At 34.2% G+C, this 24,606-nt stretch overlaps 1 protein-coding gene across 2 annotated transcripts in view; it reads left to right on the top strand.

Annotated features, from left to right (window-relative positions):
- The window catches only part of LOC145291919 (uncharacterized), a 411,504-nt gene that overhangs the window by 279,500 nt on the left and 107,398 nt on the right, over positions 1–24,606 (top strand). For both annotated transcript variants that reach the window (XM_080137767.1, XM_080137768.1), the window contains exon 4: positions 20,341–20,536. In XM_080137767.1, coding sequence (XP_079993893.1) covers positions 20,341–20,536 — 196 coding nt within the window. The remainder of the gene's footprint in view (positions 1–20,340; positions 20,537–24,606) is intronic.

The raw sequence follows: 24,606 nt of genomic DNA, 5'->3' as shown, positions 1-24,606 counted from the left end.
TTAATGAAATATTTCATTTAGGAATGACACTTAGAGACTGAGTTTCCAAGGTTTTATTGAAGAGAGAATTTACTTATGAAGAAAGACAGATGACGTAACTGTAAGAGTATCTATTTACAATGCCTCCCCACGGGACAGTTAGACACCAGGGTACGTAACTGTAAGAGTAGTTCCAAAAGTAAGGACTTCTATTTTTTTTATTTATTTATTTTTTTTTTAAACTAAAAAAGTTGAAGAGCTACAAAGACTGGAGTAGCACCATCACAACGAGCAACAATTTTACTCTAGAATTTTTTTTTTTTTTTTTACATACTCACCATCATTCTCAATGCACTTTTGCTAGGAAGTTAACAATGTATTTCTGCTTCTAATGCACACACATGACGGGTTGTTTTCTTAGAGTCTCACAACGTCAATATCTGAAACAGAGAAATGAAACTTTTAGGTCATGAATGCATAAGTTCAGTTATCATAGCAGTGCGATTTTCAATCCCTCTGATTTATACGAGCGGAATAAAAAGTAGGAGGCATATCCTATGGAATACTCCTCAGACTAAAAGTAAATTATTATTATATCTTAACTTAGTTTTATAGATTAAGAGATGCAACGGGCAGACATCAAAGTGACATTCATGTTAGATTATTCACATTATTGGGCCATGTCCCATCACCACAGCTTTCGGAGCGAAACTGACTAGAAATCCTTTGTTTCGCTTGCTTGAACACATAACGTGTCATATCCTCATATTGTTCGTCATCTGTTTTTCTAACGCGTTTGACCTTTTTGCCTGGAGAAAAGTTTGTTTTACAGATCTGGGTTATTCTGAAATGCACTAATGTGTCCCTTATCAAAATTCAAACGAGCTAATTTAATCGCTATTTATTGGCATAGGGTTCCAATATGCCAATAATGTGTGTTATTATTATCATTACTATTTTTTTTCTTAGTGATTCTGAATGCTGTTGTAGGATTTTAAAGATGGTAAGTTTTCTTCCTGTGACATATTCAGGATCCTACAGCAACGGCCATTAAGTTAGTGTGAAATTTGATAAGAGTCACACTGAGTACATGATAACTGAGATTTACAAAGTTGTTAAAGGTCTTAGATATATCTAGGGCTACTGACCTAGCCTCCCCTGCCTTATCCAGTGTATGGTATATACGTTTGGAGATTACAATTAGGATATTTTTCAATTTTCCAGTAGTCTGGAAAGCAAGATTCATTAAGGCATTTGAAGAGTTTGGAGAGCACCGGATCAACTTCAGCGAAACATTTAAGTACTTTAATGGTAAGTGCTCAGACGACCCAAAACACTGGTACTCCCTTGATGTAAAAACCCCCGATAAACCAGACAAGCAGCAAAATCCCACCTCTATACCGTAGAGATCTCTAGATGCCATAAAGCTTTCTAATTAAATAGCCTATTTCCCTGAACTGCTAGACCTTGGAATTCCATCCCAGGCTCCTGCTTCCCTGACTGTACTGACATGCAGAAGTTCAAGTATAATGTGAATAGACATCTCGCTGCCCAACGGAATCGTTTGCAAGGATGAGTGACGGAGGGCAGCAGTTCAAGCGATCTATAAAACAGATATGATGACTGATGACACGTTTTTCAAGCGAGAGAAAACAAAAGTTTCAAATTAATTTCTCTGAAGCTGTGCGAATGAGACACTGCCAATGAGATAGAAATAATCTAAGTGAAATGTTGCCCTTGTGTCTCTGTCAGTGTACGCCACTTCTTTCAGTAAGCTAAAAAGTTAAGAAATAATTAGCTAAGATAACATTAGTCTTTCTTTCTCCTGAGTCCATTCTCTCCCAATTAAAACTTTGAAGAACATTCAGCAAACGTCTCTTTGTATTCTCTTTATGAAAGGAAGCTTATTTCTATAGTAAATAATAGATAAAACAGTGACGATGAAAAGAAGTCGAAAGTTCATAGAAGACCAGCACGTATAAACACCCCCACATATATATATATATATGTATAAGAACTTCTTGATTTTTATTATTGAAAATATTACATTTCAACAACCTCTGAATCTTAACAACAAAAAAATTAATTACGGATAAAAATTACAAAAAAAAAAAAAATGTGATTTAATGTAAAAAAAATTAAAAAAAAAAATTATTTGATTTAATGTAAAAAGATTTTTTTTTTAAATACAAACTAATGTGTGCTCTATTTGAATAACCAAGCAGATTTTTATATGAAATTTTGTCTATCAAAGTATTGAACACTAATGTAAGGCTGGTGAAACTGTCTTTATATATTATTGTACAGCTTCACATAATTGCAATGAACATTTTTGAATGCTAACTTGATATTCTTTGTTTTATCATCCACCAGCTGTAGTCACCTGTGTTGAGATATATTACTTGTCCGAAATAATTTAAAATATAGCCATGTTTACAATTTTTGCCTTGGAAAAGTTTTTTTTTTTTTTAAATAACATTTGCTATATGAAGTCAAATAATAACACAACACATTTATTGGGTGTTTTTTCCCCCCCCCAGTATTTTAGATAATTTTCGATTTTTGTGTGATTATCGTGATTCCCCAGATTATTGTTTATGTAAGCCATTTTTTTTCTTGTTTTAATTTTAAGACTCTGCACTATTTGTGTCTTAGTAAATAAAATCTTAAAATAAGGCAAAATACACAAAATACTTATCCAGATAAGTAGAATGGTAACTTATCTTGCCTTTGGTAACATTTATTTTATATTTGCTTATTGACAACTTTTTTTTACACAGTGATCACCACTAATCAAGGCCCGGAAGCCACTCAGGGATAAGGGTTATTGCAAGTATATTATGTTAGTGTGGAGATTTGATGAAGTGTTTACTTAAGGGGGCGGTTCATTAGGAATTTGTTATCATTGGACTTGAAGACATCCAAGTTGTAGTCCGGTGGGAAACAGGCAGACGGAACAGAGTTCCACAGGCGTGCAGTTCTAAGAAAGAAGCTTTGTTCATGGAATCCGTGTTTTTTTTGTTTTGTTATCTATACTGCAAAACACTTCCGTCACAATAAAACGATTGAGACACCGTTTCTGCAAAACAGCAAATGGCTTCAAGAAATCAAAATAAATTTTCTTTTTCTTTATCTTCAATCTTAAATAAGAAAATCAGAGAAGACTGTATTTTTAAAAATGGCTTAAACATCTCATTAAATTATTAATATTTTTAATTTATTATCTTAAAGGGAATCCAAATGCGGTTAAATTCGATACTAGGACGGCTTCAGATATTGTTATCTACCATATGTTTCTTTTTACAAGGAAGTCACCTTATCAAGGCCTGGAGGCCACTCGGGGATAAGGGTTATTGCATGTACAGTAATCAATGGGACAATATCATAATAATCGCTATTAATGGAGATCTGATAAAGTGTCTTACTTAAGGGGGCGGTTGATCAGGAACTTGTTTATGTTGGACTTGAAGACATCCAAGTTGTAGTCAGGTAGAAAACAGGCAAATGGAAGAGAGTTCCACAGGCATGCACTTCTGAGAAAGAAGCTTTGTTCATGGAATCTACGTTTTGATTTAGGCACAGATAAAGAGTGGGGAAAATTATTGACAGTGGTTTCAGCTAGACGGGTGTTTATCGTAAAAGATTGGCAAGGGGGGGGGACCAGAGATTGGAGCTCAGATGAGCACTTGCCATGGAAATAACGATACAACAATGATAGGCTCGCAATGTCTTTTTTTGTGGGAGAGAGGTTGCAGGGAAGAGAAAAGGGCATCCCCCCACTAGGCTACGAAATCTATTTTGTACTTTGTCAAGGTAGGATAGGCTGTTTTTCTCCTGCCCAGATATGGCAGCAGTACTCCATCCTTGGATGTACTTGGCTTTTATATAGATAGAGAATTGCATCAGCAGTGAGATATCTACTGGAGCGGTAGAAGGATCCCACCATTTTTCCAGCGACCTTGGCAACAGATTTGATGTACATGTTTTGACAAGCTTCAAGGCTTGACTTTTACTCCTGATTTGAAATGGAGCACATACATCAAATCCATTGCCAAAGTCGCCGGAAAAATGGTGGGATCCTTCTACCGCACCAGTAGATATCTCATTGCTGATGCAATTCTCTACCTATATAAGAGCCAGGTAGATCCAAGGATGGAACACTGCTGCCACATCTGGGCAGGAACTGGTAAGAAGACCGTATCCTGCCTTGACAGAGTTCAAAATAGACTTCAAAGCCTAGTAGGGGATGCCCTTTTCTCTTCCCTGCTACCTCTTTCTCACAGAAGAGGCGTTGCAAGCCTGTCTCTACTTTATCGTTATTTTCATGGCAAGTGCTCGCCTGAGCTCCAATCTATGGTCCCCCCTCGCCAAACTTTCATGAGAAACACTTGTCTAGCTGAAAGTACTATCAATAATTTCTCTCACTCTTTATCTGTGCCTAAACCTAAATGTAGATTCCATGAACAAAGCTTTTTTCTTATAACTGCATACCTGTGGAAATCTTTTCCGTTTGCCTGCTTTCCAGCTGACTACATTATGGTCGTCTTCAAGTCCAAAATGAACCAGTTCTTGATTAACCGTTACCCTTTAAGTAATCCAATTTACCAAATTTCCACTACTAATGATTTGTACAATATTGTCCCATTGACTACTCTACACTCAATAACCCTTATCCTTGAGTGCCCTCTGAGCCTTGATAAGTGGCGACTCCTATTAAAAAAAAAAAAAAAAAAATGGTCACCCATCTAGTACTGGCCAGCCTCACTGTTGCTTAACTTTGGGGGTTATGTAGACAACAAATATATATATATATATATATATATATATATATATATATATATATATATATATATATCGCTTATGAAGAAAGCATTAAGCCCTTCACTTAATCATCAAATCAAACGTTAAAAATACATAGTTTTAGTTCCCTCCAGGCTTCCATGCTTAATTTTAAACTATCATTAATTTTTTTTTTTCTCGACGCAAATCTATAGAGTAATGTAAAAAATTGGAATTATTTGTCATTCAGGTACTTATATTGTAATATTTTTGCATATTCTTATAGCAAATCATCCTAAACCTTATTTAGATGATTGTGTTGGGGTAGTCTCACTCCATTGCCACAGGACTTTTTACCTTGGCTCCAAACTTGCTTGCGCCTACTAGTATCTATATATCTATAAAAGTGAACGTGTCTGTGTACATTTTCCTACGCAATAACTCTGTCAGTTTTCAGTCTACAGACTCGAAATTTGATATACAGGGTACTGAGATTTGGGAAAATCTTTGTAATCCGTTTTCGGCCAGAAATTTAGCTGTTAAGGGGTCAAATTTCAACGATTTGACCTTTGAGAACTCTACCAAACTCCTGCCAATTTTGGGTCTAAACACTTGAAATTTTAGATATAGGTTCCTTGGACATGGATCTCACTTAATAATTTGATTTGAACCCAAAACAGTAAATGTTAAGGGGTCATAATAGGGATCAAAGTTAAAAAAAATTTTGACCTCTGTGGTCTCTACCAAATTACTCAGACAATTTCTGGTCTAAACATTTGAAATTTTACATAAAGGGTATTCAGAAATAGGGCAAGCTTTTTAATCGGTTTGGGTCAAAAATTTTTAGTTACCAATATATCAATCACAATTACAAAGTATGTATGTTTGCATGTCTGCCTAAAACTTTTGACAGAGGTGACTGATTTTTACAAGATCAGTATCGTTTTGAAGTTCGGCCTTTCAGGCGACAAATACCGAAAAATTGACTAAAAACATATCTTCACCTTCAACTGAGCAATTTTCTACAGAGGGGAGGGGGGTCTCTTTTTTCACCGATATTTTTGAAAGTCATCCTCTCTTTTCGATTGTCTAGCCTTAATCAAAACCTACGTCATTTACAGTTTGGCGGTGGTCATCACAGCAAAAACATCACCCCCCCCCTGTTCTTATCTTCCCTCGGGGTACGGGTTCGAGCCTGCCTTCCTACTACTTTTTTTTTTTGCCGCCTCAACACAAACATCCAAATACCCGAGTAACGCCGGGCTGAATGCTAGTATATAGTTAAAAAGAAACGCGTGTGTTGTAAATGCTGCACCTTTCCTTCTAAGAGTACCTGTGGACTCGGTAATGAACTGTTTTAATTAGAATTCTATTACCATTGCTAATTAGTTTCCATCCGGATTTTTATGTTTTTAATTATACTTAAATTTTTCTTGCTATTATAACCCGATAATCAGATGAGATTATCAATTACACACACAAACACACACTAAAAGGAAGGAAAACTAGTTATATGTATCTGGCGTTTGTTGGCAAACCTGATTCAATTTTAATAAAACGTGAATATATAGCAAGAAATTCTATTTCCGTTTCCTGCCTGGTTATTCTCAACAGTGTCTCTTGGTGTATAATGAGTTAGGATTACTATAAACGATGCATACATAACTTTTTTTTTTTTTTTTTTGTATCAAATTAGGTGTACTCATGTAGTAGCTGCCTGTATAATACACCAGTTTATCTGAAAGCGTTTGAGAATGATACATTTTCTGAACTCTTGCGATACGAATAATCATCTGACATGGGAGAATTTCAAATCTAACCACGTCTTTGCTTAGTTTATTTCATTAATTTATTTCTAATAAAGATTGTTAACATCATCACCATTGTATTATTTTTTTAAAAAATTTTTTTGGGGGACATGCAAACGATATTTTATACTTTTTTACCCATACAGTACCTTCTCCCTCTCTTTCTTTTCCTCTTCTCCCACCTCTTCCCCTTTCTCTCTTTCTCTTTCTTGCTTCCTTTGCCTTTCTCTCTCTTCCTCTCCGTTCTCTCTCTCTCCTCCTCTCCGTTCTCTCTCTCTCCTCCTCTCCGTTCTCTCTCTCTCCTCCTCTCCGTTCTCTCTCTCTCCTCCTCTCCGTTCTCTCTCTCTCCTCCTCTCCGTTCTCTCTCTCTCCTCCTCTCCGTTCTCTCTCTCTCCTCCTCTCCGTTCTCTCTCTCTCCTCCTCTCCGTTCTCTCTCTCTCCTCCTCTCCGTTCTCTCTCTCTCCTCCTCTCCGTTCTCTCTCTCTCCTCCTCTCCGTTCTCTCTCTCCCCTCTCTTCTCCCGCTGTTTCCCCTCTCTTCTCCCGCTGTTTCCCCTCTCTTCTCCCGCTGTCCCCCCGCTGTCCCCCCCTCTCTTCCCCCCTCTCTTCTCCCCCTCTTTCCCCTCTTTCCCCCTCTTTTCACTCTCTTCTCTATAGCTTTCTCTGTCTCTCTTTCCCTCTCTCCTCTCCTTCTCCCCTCCTCTCATATTTTCTTTCTCTCTCTGCCTTTCTTTCTCTTATTCTCTCTTTACCCTCTCCTTTTTTCTTCCTCCCTTTCTCACTATCCCTCTATTTTTCAGACTACCTGCTACAGATTAGTTTGTCTTAAAGACTTTAATTTGTTTTTCATTGATTCTATTGCATTCAATAATCATTCATTAATGAGATTAATTCCTCTTAAAAGTACCAGAAATTTCTGACCATTAAGAAAACTATTCAATTTAGAAAATGTCTGGCAAGTTATTTTTTCATTCATGTCTGCCCAGTCAAATAAGTCACTAAAAATATATAAAATAGATGCAATTGCTGTAATTTTAAGATGCAATTTATCATTTTAACTTTTGACCAGTTTATTATTTCAAAACTAATGCGGCTCTCCAAAATCTTCAAGAACTTTTTTCCTCTCTTGCTTTTGATTCTAACCAAGACTTTTTTTCCAGTTCTTTATTTTCTTGCAAAAGTAAATTTTCATCTCTCGCAAAAGAACTCAATTTGTCCAATTCTTTGCTTGGTTTTCAATTCAACTTCAAAAAAAAAATTTTTTTTAAATTTTTTTTTTGAAGTGGGGTATTTTTTTTTTTTTGTCTGATTTAAGATGAAGAATTGATTGTATCATTCTAATGCAAAAGAAGAAGAGCGCATCCTTATATTCTTTGATATGAAAGGAAAAAAAAGTGATTTTATAGAAGATGTCAAGATAAAATATAGCTTAAAGCAGAGTTTCCCCAAATTTCAGGACACCATGGACCCCTTGAACAGGGCAAAGGTTTTTTTTACGGAGCACTAGCAAGATAATTTCTAAAATAAATATGAAAAACATTAATTTCAATTTTTGACACTAACTAATGATAATGTTTACAACAATTTTTTTGTTTTTAATTAAAAGTTGTTTCATTTTTTGTTAATTTATTTCTTATTTTATTTCTCCTGAACCATCCTGAAACTATTTACACCTGTAAATTATGTCTTTAGTAAAAAAGATAATTAAATGTAATAATATAAATAAACTATTTGCACCTGTAGATATGTTTCCAGTAAAAAATATCAATAATTAAATGTCTGCGGTCATTTAATTTTTCCATATAAAGCATTTGGCCCTCTATAAGAAAGGGCTTCCGGAGCCCTTCAGCCTCAGAGTCCCAGGGCTCCGTGGAGACCACACTGGGAAACCCTGGTTTAAAGTATGATGCAGATGAGAAAAGTAATTAATGTTCAGAGAGATTAGCAGATTGCTAAGACCTTTATAGCAACACATCTGATGCTGCCAGATCAGTCTGTCTGAAAACATTGGCTTCTTGACTTAAAATGTACCAAAATTTGGCATTAATGTTTTATTTTTCATTTCTCTTTGCAAGATGCTCGGCAAAGTCAAAAAGAAAAACCAATTTTCCTCTACAAAGCAACCAAACTAAACACTATTAATAAATATTTGAAAATATAAACAACTTTAAGCATTAAAACCCTTTTTTTTTTTTTTCTGAAATGACTGGGTTTGGTATTAAATATTCCAAAAAGGGTTGATACGCTGTAAAATAAAACAACAAAAAGACGAAAAACAAGCTAACCCAATTCTATGTATAAATATTTAAAAATATAAAGAACTTGAAAGGTACTCTCCCTCAAAATGGATTCGGCATTAAATAACCTGAAAAGGCTTGATATGCCCTAAAACAAAACAACCAAACGAAAAGATGATTAATATATTTTTTATTTTGTCTTTTAAAAGAGCAATTATTAAAGTGTATATTCAGTAAATAAATTGAATTACATTTAATAAATCTTCATTAATAAAAATTATGAAACAGCTTTACTGTGTGTGTGTGTTTCTCGTTCCATTGTAACTTTAATAATTACACTTTGAATTGTTTTATGTTTCTGAATTTTTGAGGTGAGAATTATTAATATTTGGATTCTTCGGACTACTGTTCTCGTCTTGAGCGTGATTTTCTCAACATTTCAATCGTTTTAATTAATGGAACCCTTCATTTAATCCATAGGGGTAGCATATTCTTGTTTCTGAATTACTAAGGACTTCTATCCAGTCATGGCTGATGAAACAAGAATATGCTACCCCCATGGATTAAATGAAGGGTACCATTCAAAATTCAATGATGATTCTAGAGTTTGACAGATTTCTGTGATCAACAAGATACACCTGAAGAAGGTCAGAGGTTACATCGATTGCACCTCTGATAGCATTACTCTTGGGTCACAGAAGCAACGATCTTGTTTTTAAAAGTGGTGAAGTCAGTACCCGCCTCACCCCCTGTTAGAAGATGAAACCTCCCCACTTTCTTGCTGTTTCTCTCCAACACAAGAATGCATGTCAAAGGCAATTATATTTTTGACTCTATAGCAGATATCCAGATACGTTGTAACAATTTCATCTTACATGTTTGACAAAATTATTTGCAGCATGGTATATATATATATATATATATATATATATATGTTACTTGGGAGTCACCACTTATCAAGACCCGAAAGCCACTCAAGGATAATGATTAATAAATGTAAAGTGGTAGTTTAGTAATCGTTAATGATGTAGATTGGGTAGAATTTGAATTATTTGAGGGAACGGCTCAACAAGAACTTGTTTACATTGGACTTGAAGGCTACCATATTGTAATCAGCTGAGAAGTAGGCCAATGAAGCAGTGTTTCACATAGAGGCAGTTCTAGGAAAGAAACTTTGTTCATGGAATCTTAGTTCAGAATTAGCACAGATAGTGAGAAAAATTGTTGATAATGATTGTAGCTAGTCCAGTGTTTTTTTTTTTTTTTTTTTTTGTGTTTTTTTTGTGAAAGTTTAACAAGGGGATATCATAGATTGGAGCTCAGACAAGCACTTGACATGAAAATAATGATAGAGCAGACACAGGCTCGCCATGTCTCTTCACTGGTAAAGAGGTTGCAGGGAAGAGAAAAGGGCATCACCTACTAGGTTTCAAAGCCAATTGCTAGTTTTGAACTCTGTCATAGTAAGATAGTACACGATGACCAGCTCCTGGCCAGATGTGGTAGCATTACTCCATTTTAGGACATACTTGGCTCTCATATATAGAAGAGTGCATATTATAAACATTAACTGTGTTAAATTATTATATGAGAGCGATCATGTATAAGTGGTGATTAAGTTAGCTATTATGAATTTTGACAAGGGTCACAATAAATGCATATTAACCCAGATCTGTAAAACAGAATCATTCTCAGGATTGAATGAAAGACTGGTTATAAATTTAGAGGCAGGGGTGAAATGTCAAACACTGTAGTCAAAACAGTTGAACGATGACAAATGACGTAACATTTTTTGGGAAAAGAACCAAAGGTTTTTAGATCAGTCTCTTTCAGAAAGCCATGCGAACGAGACATGACCAGTAATGTAAAATAATCTAAGACAAATGTTGCTTCGCTGTCTGTCTATCTGCGTCATTCATTTTGTTAAGTTAGAAAGTTAAGAAGTAAAGAACTATTTAAGAGAACATTAGTCTCTCTCTCTCTCTCTCTCTCTCTCTCTCTCTCTCTCTCTCTCTCTCAAATCTGTATTCTTCAAATAATGTCTCTGTCCGTCTGCATCTCTCATTTCTTTAGTTAAAAATGTTATGTTTAAGAAGTAAATAACTAGATAAGATAACATTAGTCTCCCTCTCCTATATCCATTCTCTCTGAATGAAACCTTGAAGAATACTCAACGCACACCTCCTTGTGTTACTTCATGAAAAAAAAGCAGAAAACGTAAAAGATCAGCATGTATGTACAAGGTCTTTTTATTTTGTTATTGAAATGTTATGAAGTTAGAAATGATCAAAAGTTATAAGTCCTTGGAGGCCTCTCAAATTGAACTTTCTGTTTGGTTCATGTCCCCCTGATGATTTTTAATTGGATATTTCATAATAGCAATTCATAAAAAATGTACGTATAAAACAAAAGATTAGACAAAGGAAGAAAGATTGATATTTTTCATTTCAGTTTTTCCAATCTTTTCAATCTTAGGTGCTTGTGTAGATTAGCGATGTTTTAAGCCAACGCATTTCAGGTGTAAACATTATTACATACTTACAGGTCATGTTGAAATTAGTATAAATTTGTAAACATTTCAGAGCATGATCCAGCAGAAAAATAATTACCAAGAAAAATAATATTTATTGAATTATCAAGTTTTATCATATGTTTCAATGTGGAAGATTTGTGTGACCAATTCTGTATGCCAGACTGACTTATCTCCCTTGACTTAAAGTAAGGGCCCACTATTTTTAAACACAAAATGTCAGAACTTAATTGTTGATGTTTTTTTAAAAATACATCTTCGACTAGATCATTTTTTGTAATTTTGGGAATTCATACTAATTTTTGCATAACTTGTATGTATATGTTTTCACCTGAAATGTGTTGGTTTAATGCATCACTAATCTACACAAGCTTCCAAATTTTTGGAATCCATAAACACATCTTCAAATCCAATGTAAACAAGTTCTTCAGCCCCCCCCTTCCCCGCCTGAAATAAGCCATTTTTACCCCATCCCCACCTCCAACTATTATCTCAGTGACTACCGTACACTCATTAACCTGTATCCTCTAGTGACATTTTGGCCTTGATAAGTGGTGATGCTCATGTATATATAAAAAAATCGTTTTTTAAATTATTCTCTCTTGTAAAACTCTAATTATATTTATTGTGGAAGATGCATTTTTCTTTTGAGAAATGCTTGGGTTTCTGGGGAAGGGAGTGTAATGATTTGAAACCGGAAACCTACAGTGAGATCAGTTTGTTGCTTTTGATCAACCTACGCGCATCTGCAAGATGTATTTTCTGAAATTCTGTTTATTTAAAAAAAAAAAAAAAAAAAAGTCATAATCGACAAAATTCTGGCTGATTGGATAAATTATCAAATTGATGTGACATTTATGAAAACAATGTAAAATGATTTCGAAAATCCGCTATCAATCAATATCGAGCCAATTTTATAATCAATTTTTATTTTTCATCGTGAAAAGCTAATTTAGTTATTAAAAACTGAAAGTCTAACATTTAATATTTCTTAATCAAGAAGGCTATTTTCAACAACTATTAGCTTTTTGTTTTGTTGTTGCTAATCTATGTATAAAAAGTGAGAATGTATGTGTGAGCACAGTTCTCAACGTATATACTCAACAAATTTTTGATCTCCAGACATGAAATTTTGTATATAGGGTATTCAGATATATGGAAAACTTTTTAATCCATTTTAATCTGGTAGAAGTGGGGTAAATTTTTACGACGTGCCCCAGTGTATTATAAACACCTCAACCTCCCCATGTAAAGAACGACATTTGGAAAAGCCTCCCCCCTTCCAACCTCTAAAGTCTTAATATGGAAAGATTGCGGGGGGGGGGGGCTTTATTCCAAAAGCCTTTCTTAACATGGGGTGGTGGGGTGTTTATACTACTGGGCTGCTAAGGGGTAAAAAGTTGGTACGTTGGGGGGGGGGGTCATAACATTTTTTTATCTGTCAACTGTTTCAGGACTGCGAATGAATGAATGTTTATATGACACTTTGCTTATGTTGAGAATAAGTAGGTTTTAAAATACATCATAATGGTCGTGTCAGGCTAGTCTAATGGTTATCGTACTTAACTCACTGTTTAGGTTTTGATCTAAGCTAGAGTATTTTTTTTACTTACAAAAAAATGAACTGTTTAGAAAAAGCGTAATACTCACATGCACATGTTTCCGTTTCTTTTTTTTTTTTTTTTTTTTTTTTTTTTTTAAATGAATTTGACGTTTCATTTAATATTTGACAACGCCGGATACATCTGCTAGTGTATGAGACCTTGTCAATAACGTATTCATTTTTTTTTTTTTTTTTTTTAAAGTTAAACGGACATAATAGCAGTAATCAAAAGAACTCAATGTAAAACCATGATCATCTACTCATAATGAGTATCTAATACCAAAACGCAATTAAAATACATCTTACAACATAAAAAGCTAAAGGAAAAAGGCCAACAATCATTCGTTAAGTCGCAATTAATACAAGTCCTGCATAAAATTACTCAAAAAATACTCATTCTATTGAATCGTTCGGAAACAGGTGGCAGTTTATTATCTGCTTAACACTATAGTTAAACCTGTAATTAATGTACAATTTGTAGAACCGATCGTTGTTTAAGTAAATAATGGTTGCCTATTTCATTATCTGGAGTTTAAGTCCAAATTCCAATCTTCGCAGTGACATATATACACACACATCCATCGCAGGTGTCTCAAAAATTGTGCTGAAATGACCTGTTTGGTGACATTTACGGATCCGTTGATGTGCATCATTAGCATCATCAGCATCATCCAGACAATAATGGTGTTCAATTTGAACATCTGCGAACATGATTCTTCAATTACATTTATCTTCTTTATTCGAAGCTATTTCATTTCACTGTGTTCATAAATAAAAGGTTTATCATCATTTTGAAGTGTGAGTACATTTAAAAAAAAATTTTTTTTTTAGATACTCCATGTATGTGAGTGTGTATATGTGTGTGTAAATGTTTAAAATTCAACAGCATTTCTCTGGTTAACGGTAGCCGAATGGATATGGTCCTTGCTAATGGAGCCAGCGATTGCTTCTGTCGCCGGGTTCGAATCTATCGACTGGTGTTAATCGTGACACCCTGCACTGAAGATTCCTGAAAGGATGAAACACTAGTGTCTGCAGGTATTTAATAATTATCATAGTAAATAATTAATTTTATATATATATATACATATACACATATAAAATCGTAATCACCCTTTTCTTCACCATATATCCTCTCCTCCACTTTTTGTTATCAAGATCTTTGACTTACTTGTTGTTCCATCAAATACTTTTATATGCAAAATCCGATCCCGCATTTTTCTAATTCCTACCCTCTGATGAGAAGGAAAGTATTTCTTCGAAACTCCGCGGATTAAGGACTATCCACTTATCAAGTGTTTCCTTTTCAGATTAAATATGTTTTTAACTCTTTTTCAAAGTGTTTTTTAACATGTTTTATTAACTGTTTGCTCCTATATATATATATATTTTACTATAATAATTAAATATCTACAGACACTAGTGTTTCATCCTTTCAGGAATCTTCAGTGCAGGGTGTCACGATTAATACCAGTCGAACGATTCGAACCCTGCATCACGAGACATCTCTGGCTCGGTTTAGCGAAGACCTAATCCATTCGGCTACCATTAACCGCATGAAATAACGTCGAATTTAAACATTTTAATTTTTAAATGTTCATTTACGTCAGTCAGAGAGTGATCTAATCGTTATACGATGATCTATGCATAAGAGCTAAGTTGACCGACTTTTAATTCAACTGAAAGTGCTCAACGATAAGAAATATATATATATATATACACACACACACACACACACACACACACACACACACACCAGGTTAAAGGTATTCAATAGTGATAACTAATGAATTTAACAAAGTTATTAAGACTGCTCAATAAAAGAAGAGGAACAATTATTTCCCTTTGGAAAAAGCCATTATAGCTTTCCAAACGCATACACCACATAAATTCAATATGGTTAAACTACAATCTGTTGTCAGTTTTCCACATGTTCGCTTTCACCTCTTACCAAACAATTCCACATTAAGTCATATTAAACAGTTGTAGCATGATTTTCACTGGCTAATTGTTTTCTCTTCTTTCTCACCCCAACATGACTGTGAATTCCTATGTTAGGTACAGCTTATAACAAGAATGCCATTCGTGCTTCGTTTTCATCCCCATACATTTCACATTAATCCTTCCGTCAATAAGGCTAGAATCCCTCCCTGTAAATATTTCTGGACAGTTTTCATTGGCCGTTAACATACACTTTCTCAGAATTAAGGAATAACGGAATAAGCGATTTCTGAACAGTAACAAAACACTGACATGAACAAGCTGTCATCGCCCACCAACTGATACTTGAGTTAGTGTGCATCTAACAGGACCATCTTTTTTTTTTTTTTTCTTTTTTTTCTTCTTTTCTCTCCAGAAAACCTAACTTTTCTGTACATGCCTATTTCAATGCCACAGATCTTCAATTGTTTAACTACTATTACTAGTGCTACTTGGCCTTTTGGCGCCAAGATCAAAGTGTAGTATCTGTTCCGGCAGATACTGCAAGCAAAGACCATATGTGGGGGTAACCCCACATATAAGACCTTGATCAATGTAGGGGCAACCCTTCATACCAATTGTCACTATCCAGCTCCCCTACTCCCCGGAGAGTTGGTCCCCATTTCCCATTCACTCCTCACATTAAAAATTGGCCTTGTGCCTAATTTGCTCGGTGGGGGAGCACATAAATACCATCTGTTCTTCAGATGCGGCACTTCCATTTCTTGTTCTCTTTCAGTGGAGGAGAAATCCTTCACGACTGAGACAATTTTAATTTTTGTACCTTTTCTCCACACTAAAAAACGACCCTGGTGTCTAACTCTGTCCCGTGGGGAGGCATTGTAAATAGGTACTATTACTATTACTTTTATTTGTTTTTTTTTTGTTGCTAATTTTTATTGTTTTTATCATTCCTATTGCGGACACTACTGTTTTTTTTTACCTGTTTTGTACTTTCACCTAACATTATAAACGCCATCATATAAACACTTATATCTTAAAACAAATATAAGTTTAATTTCTGGAAATATGCTGATGTGGATACTTAAATCTGACATTTTTATTCGGTACCTTCGTCTAACACTTTCATAAACATATATTGTGGCATTATTCTTACTCATATTATTTTTTAATATTACTATTGTTATATAGTTTTTATAGACACATTACTGTATATATTATTGCTTAAATACTGTTATTACTATTCATATTATTGTTACTTGTGTTATTAATACTACATGTATTATTTATTGTTATTTTCAGTAGCAAATAAGAAGCACAGGCCGCTTGGACTAATCTCCGTTAAAAACTACTTAATGATGTACTAATGTTTCTCTTACCAAAGCGGAATCCTTATATTTTTAAATAATCGCTCGCAGCATGTTTTAAGTGTTGTCTTTATTTCCAAAAATGGTATTTTTTTTGCCTTTAAATATTTTCACGTAAACAAATGTTCACGCACAAGTGCCATACAATTTATAACAGATTTTCAAAAAAGTAAATAAATCAACAGTAAAATCTTTGCATTTGATTGTTTCATACAAAAACATAATCAAGTATTGTGTACAATAGTTTCACTTATTTTTTTGGGTGGGGGTGGGAGCAATTTGATCATGTGTTTTAAAAGATAAATTTTAGTTTGTTCCTAATATGCTTGTGTGGAATACGGACAAGGGTTTTTATGACTACTCAGTACTTTCACCTAACAATTTAATAAAAGCATAACGTAACATTATCGTATTATTTTTATATAATATACAGTTACATTAACTTAGAACATCAAATCTACAAAATAACATAGTATGTATGCTTGAATAAAACAGTAACAGTTTAAAAACTCCACTGCCTGCCAGTGCCCACTCCTGCCATAAAGTGACAGTAACTACCATGAATGACAGTGCCCAATATTTGAAAACAATCGATTTACCCTACAATGCCCACCCCTGTCCAGAAATTCGATTTCATTTCAGAGCAGTACAATGGGACCCGACACTGGCCATAGTATTTGCGGAGGAAACCAGTATCCACCACTAAATGAAAATAAGTGCCTTAATTTAATTTCGGAGCAGTCCTATGGAGGCTGATGTTCATAGCAACCAGTGACTGACACGTTATGCCGGAAACCAGCAGTGACAGTTGTAAAGGCAGCCAAGGTCTACCAGTAAATGAGTCTATACAGCACTAACTGCCAGTGATCATCACTCCTCGCCACAGGCATTTAGTGACAGTGAGCGGATGCCAGTCCAACAGTTAAAGGCAGACCATTTCAGATAAGAGCGTTCCAATGGCAGCAGACACTGATCATGGCCACTAGTGAGTTCCAGTTGCAAAGGGTACTAGTGCCCACCAATAAATGCAATTGTTTCAAATCCGTACTAATTGCGATTAACCAACAGTGATGATAATCACAGTTAGTAGCTTTTGTTTCCTGCCACTGCCAGACAATGCCTGACAATGGAAGCCGGATGATTTAATTTGATCTAAGGCTGCCAGTTACCACTATTTTCCAGAGCTGGCAGTGCCCCCTTCCCCCTAAGAACCATAGCTTAATTTGTTTTCAATAGTGATGGGATGCTTCCAATATTTTTCCTGATTCCGATACAATTACCAATTCTGTAGTAAATAATTATCGATTTCGATTCTTCATAAATCTCTAAATATTTAACAATAAAAGTGTTATTTTGTCCTGATTACTGTAAAAACACATCTTAAATGTGCCGATATTTTCTCAAACATAAAAACATATTTGTGATGGGATGGTCTAGAGATTTTAGTCTTACTGAAAGTTTGAATAAATAAATATTTATTATTTTATTATTATTACAAGCCGTGGAAGATGTTTCTTAAATTTAAATAAAAAAGATAAATTAAAGAATCGGTTTTGGCATCAGAAAATAAGCTCAAATTCTTCCGATACCGATTCCGATACCTGAAAAAGTTCCGATTTTTCTGATTCCCTATTCCGATCCCAATTAATCGTCCCAACACTAGTTTCCAGGGATGGAGGGCATCCTTTACTGAATCAGTTCTAGCATTGTGTCATACTTCCACCAGGCAATGCTGGTACATGGGTCCTGTTAGTATGTGTGTGTATATATATATATATATATATATATAATTACAGCAGATCAGGAGAATATCCATACCATCGGTTTCAAATAATAAAAAAAATAGGGATCCTGTAGTTGGTCTCCTGTGTGCTGGAGTCTCATCAGCTTCTGTTTATGTCTATCTCAAAAGAAAATGGTGTGTCACACACTGTCAGATAAAGAGACTGATGAGTCCTACTATAGATCCCATTTGCCCAGATTTGAAACGACGATACCAATGTCGGTCTGATCTTCTGTAAAAGACACACACACACACACACACACATTAAGCTCTTATCTTTTAAATTTTCTTAATTAAGCACTTTGCTGTGGTTATCTCCCACTTGCTTTATAATTCTTTACTTACATAAAAAATATTATGAAAAAGTATGTTTAAATAAAAATACATCACATTATGGGGCAATCTAATGCAGATATTTGCATATTCGCAGGCAAATAGAGGAAACTCGTCAACACTTGGGAAGTGCGTCAAAATACAAAGGCAATGTTCACACATTACTATGATTAGTAATAAAAATGACAAAACAATATGTATTTAACTAAATATTTTTTAACTAAAAGAAAAACTGAAACGTTGAAGAACTATGAAGACTGAAGTGGTACCATTAAAACGAGCTTTCTTTTGTGCACCAGAAGTTATTTTTCTAAATAGTCACCACCATTCTCAATGCACTTTTGTCAACCTCTTTTGGTTATAAAAGTGCAGAGTATCTCTGTCGCCTCTCTGAAATCAACAAACCCCTCTCTTAACTGTGCTGACATCAACTGCATTGGCTTCCGAAATAGTCAACAGGCACCGGTGAATGTTGATCGGTCCAATTTTTTTGTGCATTGGGGAATTCAATGACACATCTCCGTTTTTGACGTATATCTATGACTGGTTGCTTTCTTAGTCTCACACCGTCAGTATCTGTAACAAAGAGATGAAACTTTAAGTTCATGAATGTATAAAGTAAGTCATCATAGAAAAGCAATTTTGCAGTCCCCTCTGATCCATTTGGGAGGAATGAAAAAAAAAATAGGAGGCGCTACTTTTAGAATGTTCCTCTTACTATAAACATACGAAGCAAATAGTAAAAACTGATTTAACATTCAAATCTGTTCCACACATGAATACTCATGAGTTCAAATCTCATTGTACGTCATCATCTTGTATGAATCCAAAGATTCTGTTGTTGGCATTGGTTTCTCTGATATTTTTGTAGTCAGAATTATTTCTAGAAATACATTGAGTACTTACAGGAGGGACGTTGTGAAAGTAATTTTTGTGAAAAGAACTAGATTCGAACTTTGAACACCCAGGTTGTCAGCACTCATTGTCTCTATAGAAACACAACGGTCCTTATTCATGAAATTCTTTATTTGGCCAATCAACTCTGGTGTCCTGTCTTCCCTACTCCTCTCACACCTCTCATCATCCCTCACAGAAAAATCTGTTATGCCACTCAAAAACTGATGCTTGATTCATGCACGATAGCCCAAAAGCAGTCTGAAGCATTCCATACGTTTCTGTGGCATTTTTTCCAAGTTTACAACAGAATTTTATTGCATATCGTTCTTCTAAAGTGTCCGGATTGCGTTTTTGAAATTGACTAGTTGTGACAATCAGACTTTAGTAGGGTGTATTCCAATTCCTGCTGTAGCTATGCATTTGAACCTGAAATCATAAAAATTGGTCAGTCATCTCATAGTATGTATAGCAATAACATACTGAATTATCTGACAAAAAATTGAGGGGGGTGGTGAACAGAAATGAAATTTGAAGAAAAAGACCCCCCCCCTTCCTCGGTCCTAGGAGTTACATGAAAAAAAAAAAAAGTCGATACTAATATTCTGAAGTTTTGATATGAGAATTGATTATTTGTATTCTTTGGACTTTTCTGACTGACAGATTCGTTAAACAAACAAAGAAGCCATGCGATAACATCGGTGTTATGTTTTTGCATCGCATATTCTTTCAGCACGAAACAGTAAAGGGACAAAATACAACCCTAAAGTAGATGAAAGGAATAGAAAAAAAAAAAAAAACAGGTTATGGTGACTTTTAGCACATACACTAAAGGTGACACGACCCACATCCATAGACACACATAAGCATACATAGACAATCACGGCGACACACACATGCGTAGACATTAAATAAGAGACACATGCATTAATATTAACAATGAAACATAAACGCAAAAGACAGAATTACTCCACCAGTATTCGCATTAAAAGATAAAGAGGAAAAAGCTTTGATCGAATTTTCAGCAATTTTTTTGTCTGTTTTTAGTCCTTGTTTTTAAAATTCTGTATGTATTTTATATTTTCCAGGTCTATGTAACGGCAGACCACCGGTTCAACACTCTAGCTGAACTTGTTCACCATCACTCGATTCATGCAGATGGCTTGGTCACCACTCTCCTCTACCCAGCCCCTAAAAGAAACAAGCCCACCGTGTTTGGCTTTAGTCCAGAGCCAGACAAGTGGGAAGTAGAAAGAACAGAAATCGCCATGAAACATCGGCTGGGTAAGTTGGATGTCTTCAGTTTTTCAAAATGGCTCCATGTCATTTGTACTCTATTTTATCTTAAACTAAATGCCCACCCGCCCAGCGTTGCCTGGTCGTACAATACGCTTAAATATGATATTTTAATTTATGCAGATTGCTTATGTATTACTATAGAATCAGTCATCTATTAATTATTGTATGTTACGAGGAATAATTTGCCCGGTGGACTAAGTTGCAAAAAAAAATAAAAAATAAAAAAATAATAATAATAATGATAATGTTGTTCATCAAATTCCGTCTGTGTTTACAATATCATGTCAGCATGACGATGAATGCCCTGGAAAAGTCACTTCTGATTAATGTTTGTTTTAAAATAAGCAAACAAAGAAATGATTTGGTGATTTTAGATGGTTCCTCTTTTATCAAAAATTAAATTCATTAATAAGAAAAAAAAAAAATCAAAATAAAATGGTTAGGTACACCTAGGCTTAAACAGGGGATCATTCGATCTGTAGTCGAATACTCTACCACTGAGCTATATCTCCAGATGACAATAAATCTGCTTTTTTTAAGAAGAAATGATTTGCCGAGATTTTATTTCCCTTGGCCAGTGTAATGCAAAATATTCCCCCCTGTAAAATTTCTTAAAAATCTATTTTATTTATAAGAGAAACTATTTGTATATCAGATTTTTTTGATTTTCGATACTTATCGGATGCATTTCTGTACAAAACATATCTAAGAACACTGCCAGACATATAAATTAGCTTTGTGTGAAATTCGCAAAAGATAGGCTCAGCCGTTTTTGGAACCTATAAGAAAGGAACTCTCTTTCTCTCACACTTTTATAGTAGAGATTGAGATTTTTAATTTTTTTTTATTTTTTTCCTTCTAATTTTGTATTTTTTTGCTGCCTACCATATTTTTATACCATTGTTTTGTTAGACTTATCTACAGCCAGTCTTTATTTATTTATTTATTTTTTTCATCTTTCTACAGGATGGGGATGGGGTCATTACTTATCAAGGCTTGAAGGCCATTCAAGAGTTTAGGGTTAATGAGTGTTAGGTGACCAGTGAGATAACTTGAGTTTGGTTTAATTATATAAGATGACAGCTAAACGAGAACTTCTTTACATTAGACTTGAAAACCACCATATTATAGTTATCCGAGAAGCAGTCCCATGGTATTATGTTCCACAGACGGACAGTTCTAGAAAAGAAACTTTGCTCATACTGATTTTGGTTGTAAGAATGACTTATTTTATATTAAAAAAATTTAAACTATCCCTATTTATTTGCGAAGGCAAAATGAGATGATCTGAAAGTATTTTATGCTGATGTACATACATAAAATAAACGGCTCAATAGCCAAATGATCGTGTTCAAAGATGGAGATGACAGAATTATTATCCATTTCCCTTCCCCAAATAGTTTTTCTGCTATCTATCCAAATGATATAGATAACTATCTCTTTCCCACAGAAGAGATGTTGCGAACCTGTCGCTGTTCTATTGTTACTTTCATGGCAAGTGCTCATCTGAGCTCCAATCTATGATGTCCCCTTGCCAAACTTTCACAAGAAAATACTCGATTAGCTACAACCGCTATAAACAAATTCCCCCACTCTCTATCTGTGCCGAATTCTAAATGCAGATTCCATGAACAACACTTCTTTCTTAGAACTGTCCGCATATGGAACACTGTTCCATTGGCCTGCTTCCCAACCGATTACAGTATGGTAGCTTTCAAGTCCAATATAAACAAATTCTTATTGAGCTGTTCCTATGAATAATCAAATTCTACTAAATCTACACCATTAAGGATTACTAAAACTACTCCCTTACAGTTATTAACCCTTATCTTTGAATGGCCTTCAAACCTTGACAAGTGGTGACTACTTGGAAAAAAATTTTTTTCAGTGAATGCACCTGAAGATTATTTCTCTTTCTTCTAATCAAGAAATGTCTAAGATAATCTCATTAGCTCAAAGATCTAAGCCACAAATTCATATACCATCAAAAACTAGTGTTGCTCTTAGAGTTTTTATTCGTATGGGAAATGTGATTGATTGATATTCCCCCCCCCCAAAAAAAAAAATAGGCAGATTACGTATTATTAAGGCAGTAATTTTAGTTTGAATCTCGCATTAGTTTAAAGGTTATTTTAAAAATGTTAAAAGATCAACAATATAATTGCATAAACATTACATAAATATTTTTTCTTTTAAGCTAAGTGACTTTGTTCTTTTTTTTTATTTTTCTGATAATCTGGGAAAAAAAGCGTTTAGAGCAGGATTTTTTTTTCTGATACTCCGAAAAAAAAAAAAAAATGGACAGAAAGGATATTTGGTATTAGTTCAAAGCAAATTATTTTTGCTTAAAAAGCACGAATTCAATTTGCCAATAAAAAATGTAAATTCATTTTTTATATTTACTCGTGCAAATACTAAATAGATATTTTTTCCATGAAATTTCATATTTTTTTTTTTATCGTACTAGCATTTAAAGTGAAACAAGTTGGGTAAAGATGGAAATTGACATACCCAGGTACTATACCAAAACCGTTCAAAAGGGCAGCTATAAGCTAGTAGAACTCTATCTTGATAGACTTCAAGATGTGGACATCTAGGTTTAGAACAGGGGTTGGCAACTCATTTAATCCCGTAGGGCTGGAATGTGTCCTAATGATGGGTCACAAGCCGGATGAAGGTTATTAATGAAAAATTAAAGAAAATTACATATACAGACTCTGGTCAATCTTAATATTCATAATCATAATAGAGAAATCAGAAAATTAAAAAAAAACGAAATAAAATCAAAAATTAAAAAAAACACCAAACAAAAATGTCAAAATATTTCAAATTGTAAAACATCAACCGAAGAGAAATGGATGAAATATGACATGCATGTTTGAAACTGTTATTGAAAAGATAAAAACACAGTCCATTGAAAGATTCCAGCAACTTATATAGGGTAGGTGTTAGGGGTAAACGATGAGGGGTCACTATTAAAGGGATGAAATAGAAAGCCGACTGAAACAACAGTGTCACTTTGAAGGTGTTCTCGCCTAATGTCTATCACCAGTCAGTTGCTCAAATCGGCTCTCAGTTTTTATGTTTATTTTTTACATGGAAATGGGGGTGATTGCGTTTCGATCAAGTTTTTGCAGTCATAGTATTCAAATTCGGTTGGGTGGATTGGAGAACAATAAGAGCCATTTGTTGAATTTCAAAGCCTTGTCTCTCATGTTAACCTTTATGCTGGCTGTTATTTTTTTTTAACACCTAGTTTTTACTATTACAAACAACTGCAACAATGGTGTCTTCAAGGACTGCATTAATCAATGAATGAAACCCACGCTTGAAATTCGTGTTTGAATGTTTGTCTGGTTTTTTGATACAAAAATTCTTTTTCATAGACCCTCAACTTGATTTTATATGATGTGAAAAAATTCGCACCCATCGTAGGCAATGTGTGTAAAAATACCATCGTAACCCAAGAAAAAAAACAATTTAGGTGTACAATCGTTTCTGATATGAAATGACCTTTATAAAAGAACAAAAGGGGGGGGGAACAATAACTTTCATGTTTGGTGCATTTTTGGTCCAGAAGCCAGTATCTTCAGACAGCCTGATCTGTTAGCACCAAATTTGATGAAGAAAACGAATAAAATAAAGTGACTCGAACTGTATGTGAAAGGATTGCAGCAAAGAAATAAGAAAGGTTTAAGAAAATAACACAGATAAAAAAAAAAAAAAACATAAAAAAAAATAATAAAATAATAAAAAAAAAGAAAGGTTTAAGAAAATAACACAGATAAAAAAGAAAAAAAACATAATAAAAAAAATAATAAAATAATAAAAAAAAGAAAGGTTTAAGAAAATAACACAGATAAAAAAAGAAAAAAACAGAAAAAAAATAATAAAATAATAAAAAAATAAGAAAGGTCTAAGAAAATAACACAGATAAAAAAGAAAAAAAAACATAAAAAAAATAATAAAATAATATAAAAAAGAAAGGTTTAAGAAAATAACACAGATAAAAAAAACTAAACAAACAAAAAAAAAAACTTTGTACTAGCTATAAA

This window comes from Euprymna scolopes, chromosome 13 (genome assembly GCF_053919585.1).
Source record: "Euprymna scolopes isolate OS-2025 chromosome 13, ASM5391958v1, whole genome shotgun sequence".
NCBI classification, from domain to species: Eukaryota; Metazoa; Mollusca; class Cephalopoda; order Sepiida; family Sepiolidae; genus Euprymna; species Euprymna scolopes.
Note: the sequence above shows the minus strand (reverse complement) of the source record. Positions and strands in the feature narration are given on the sequence as shown.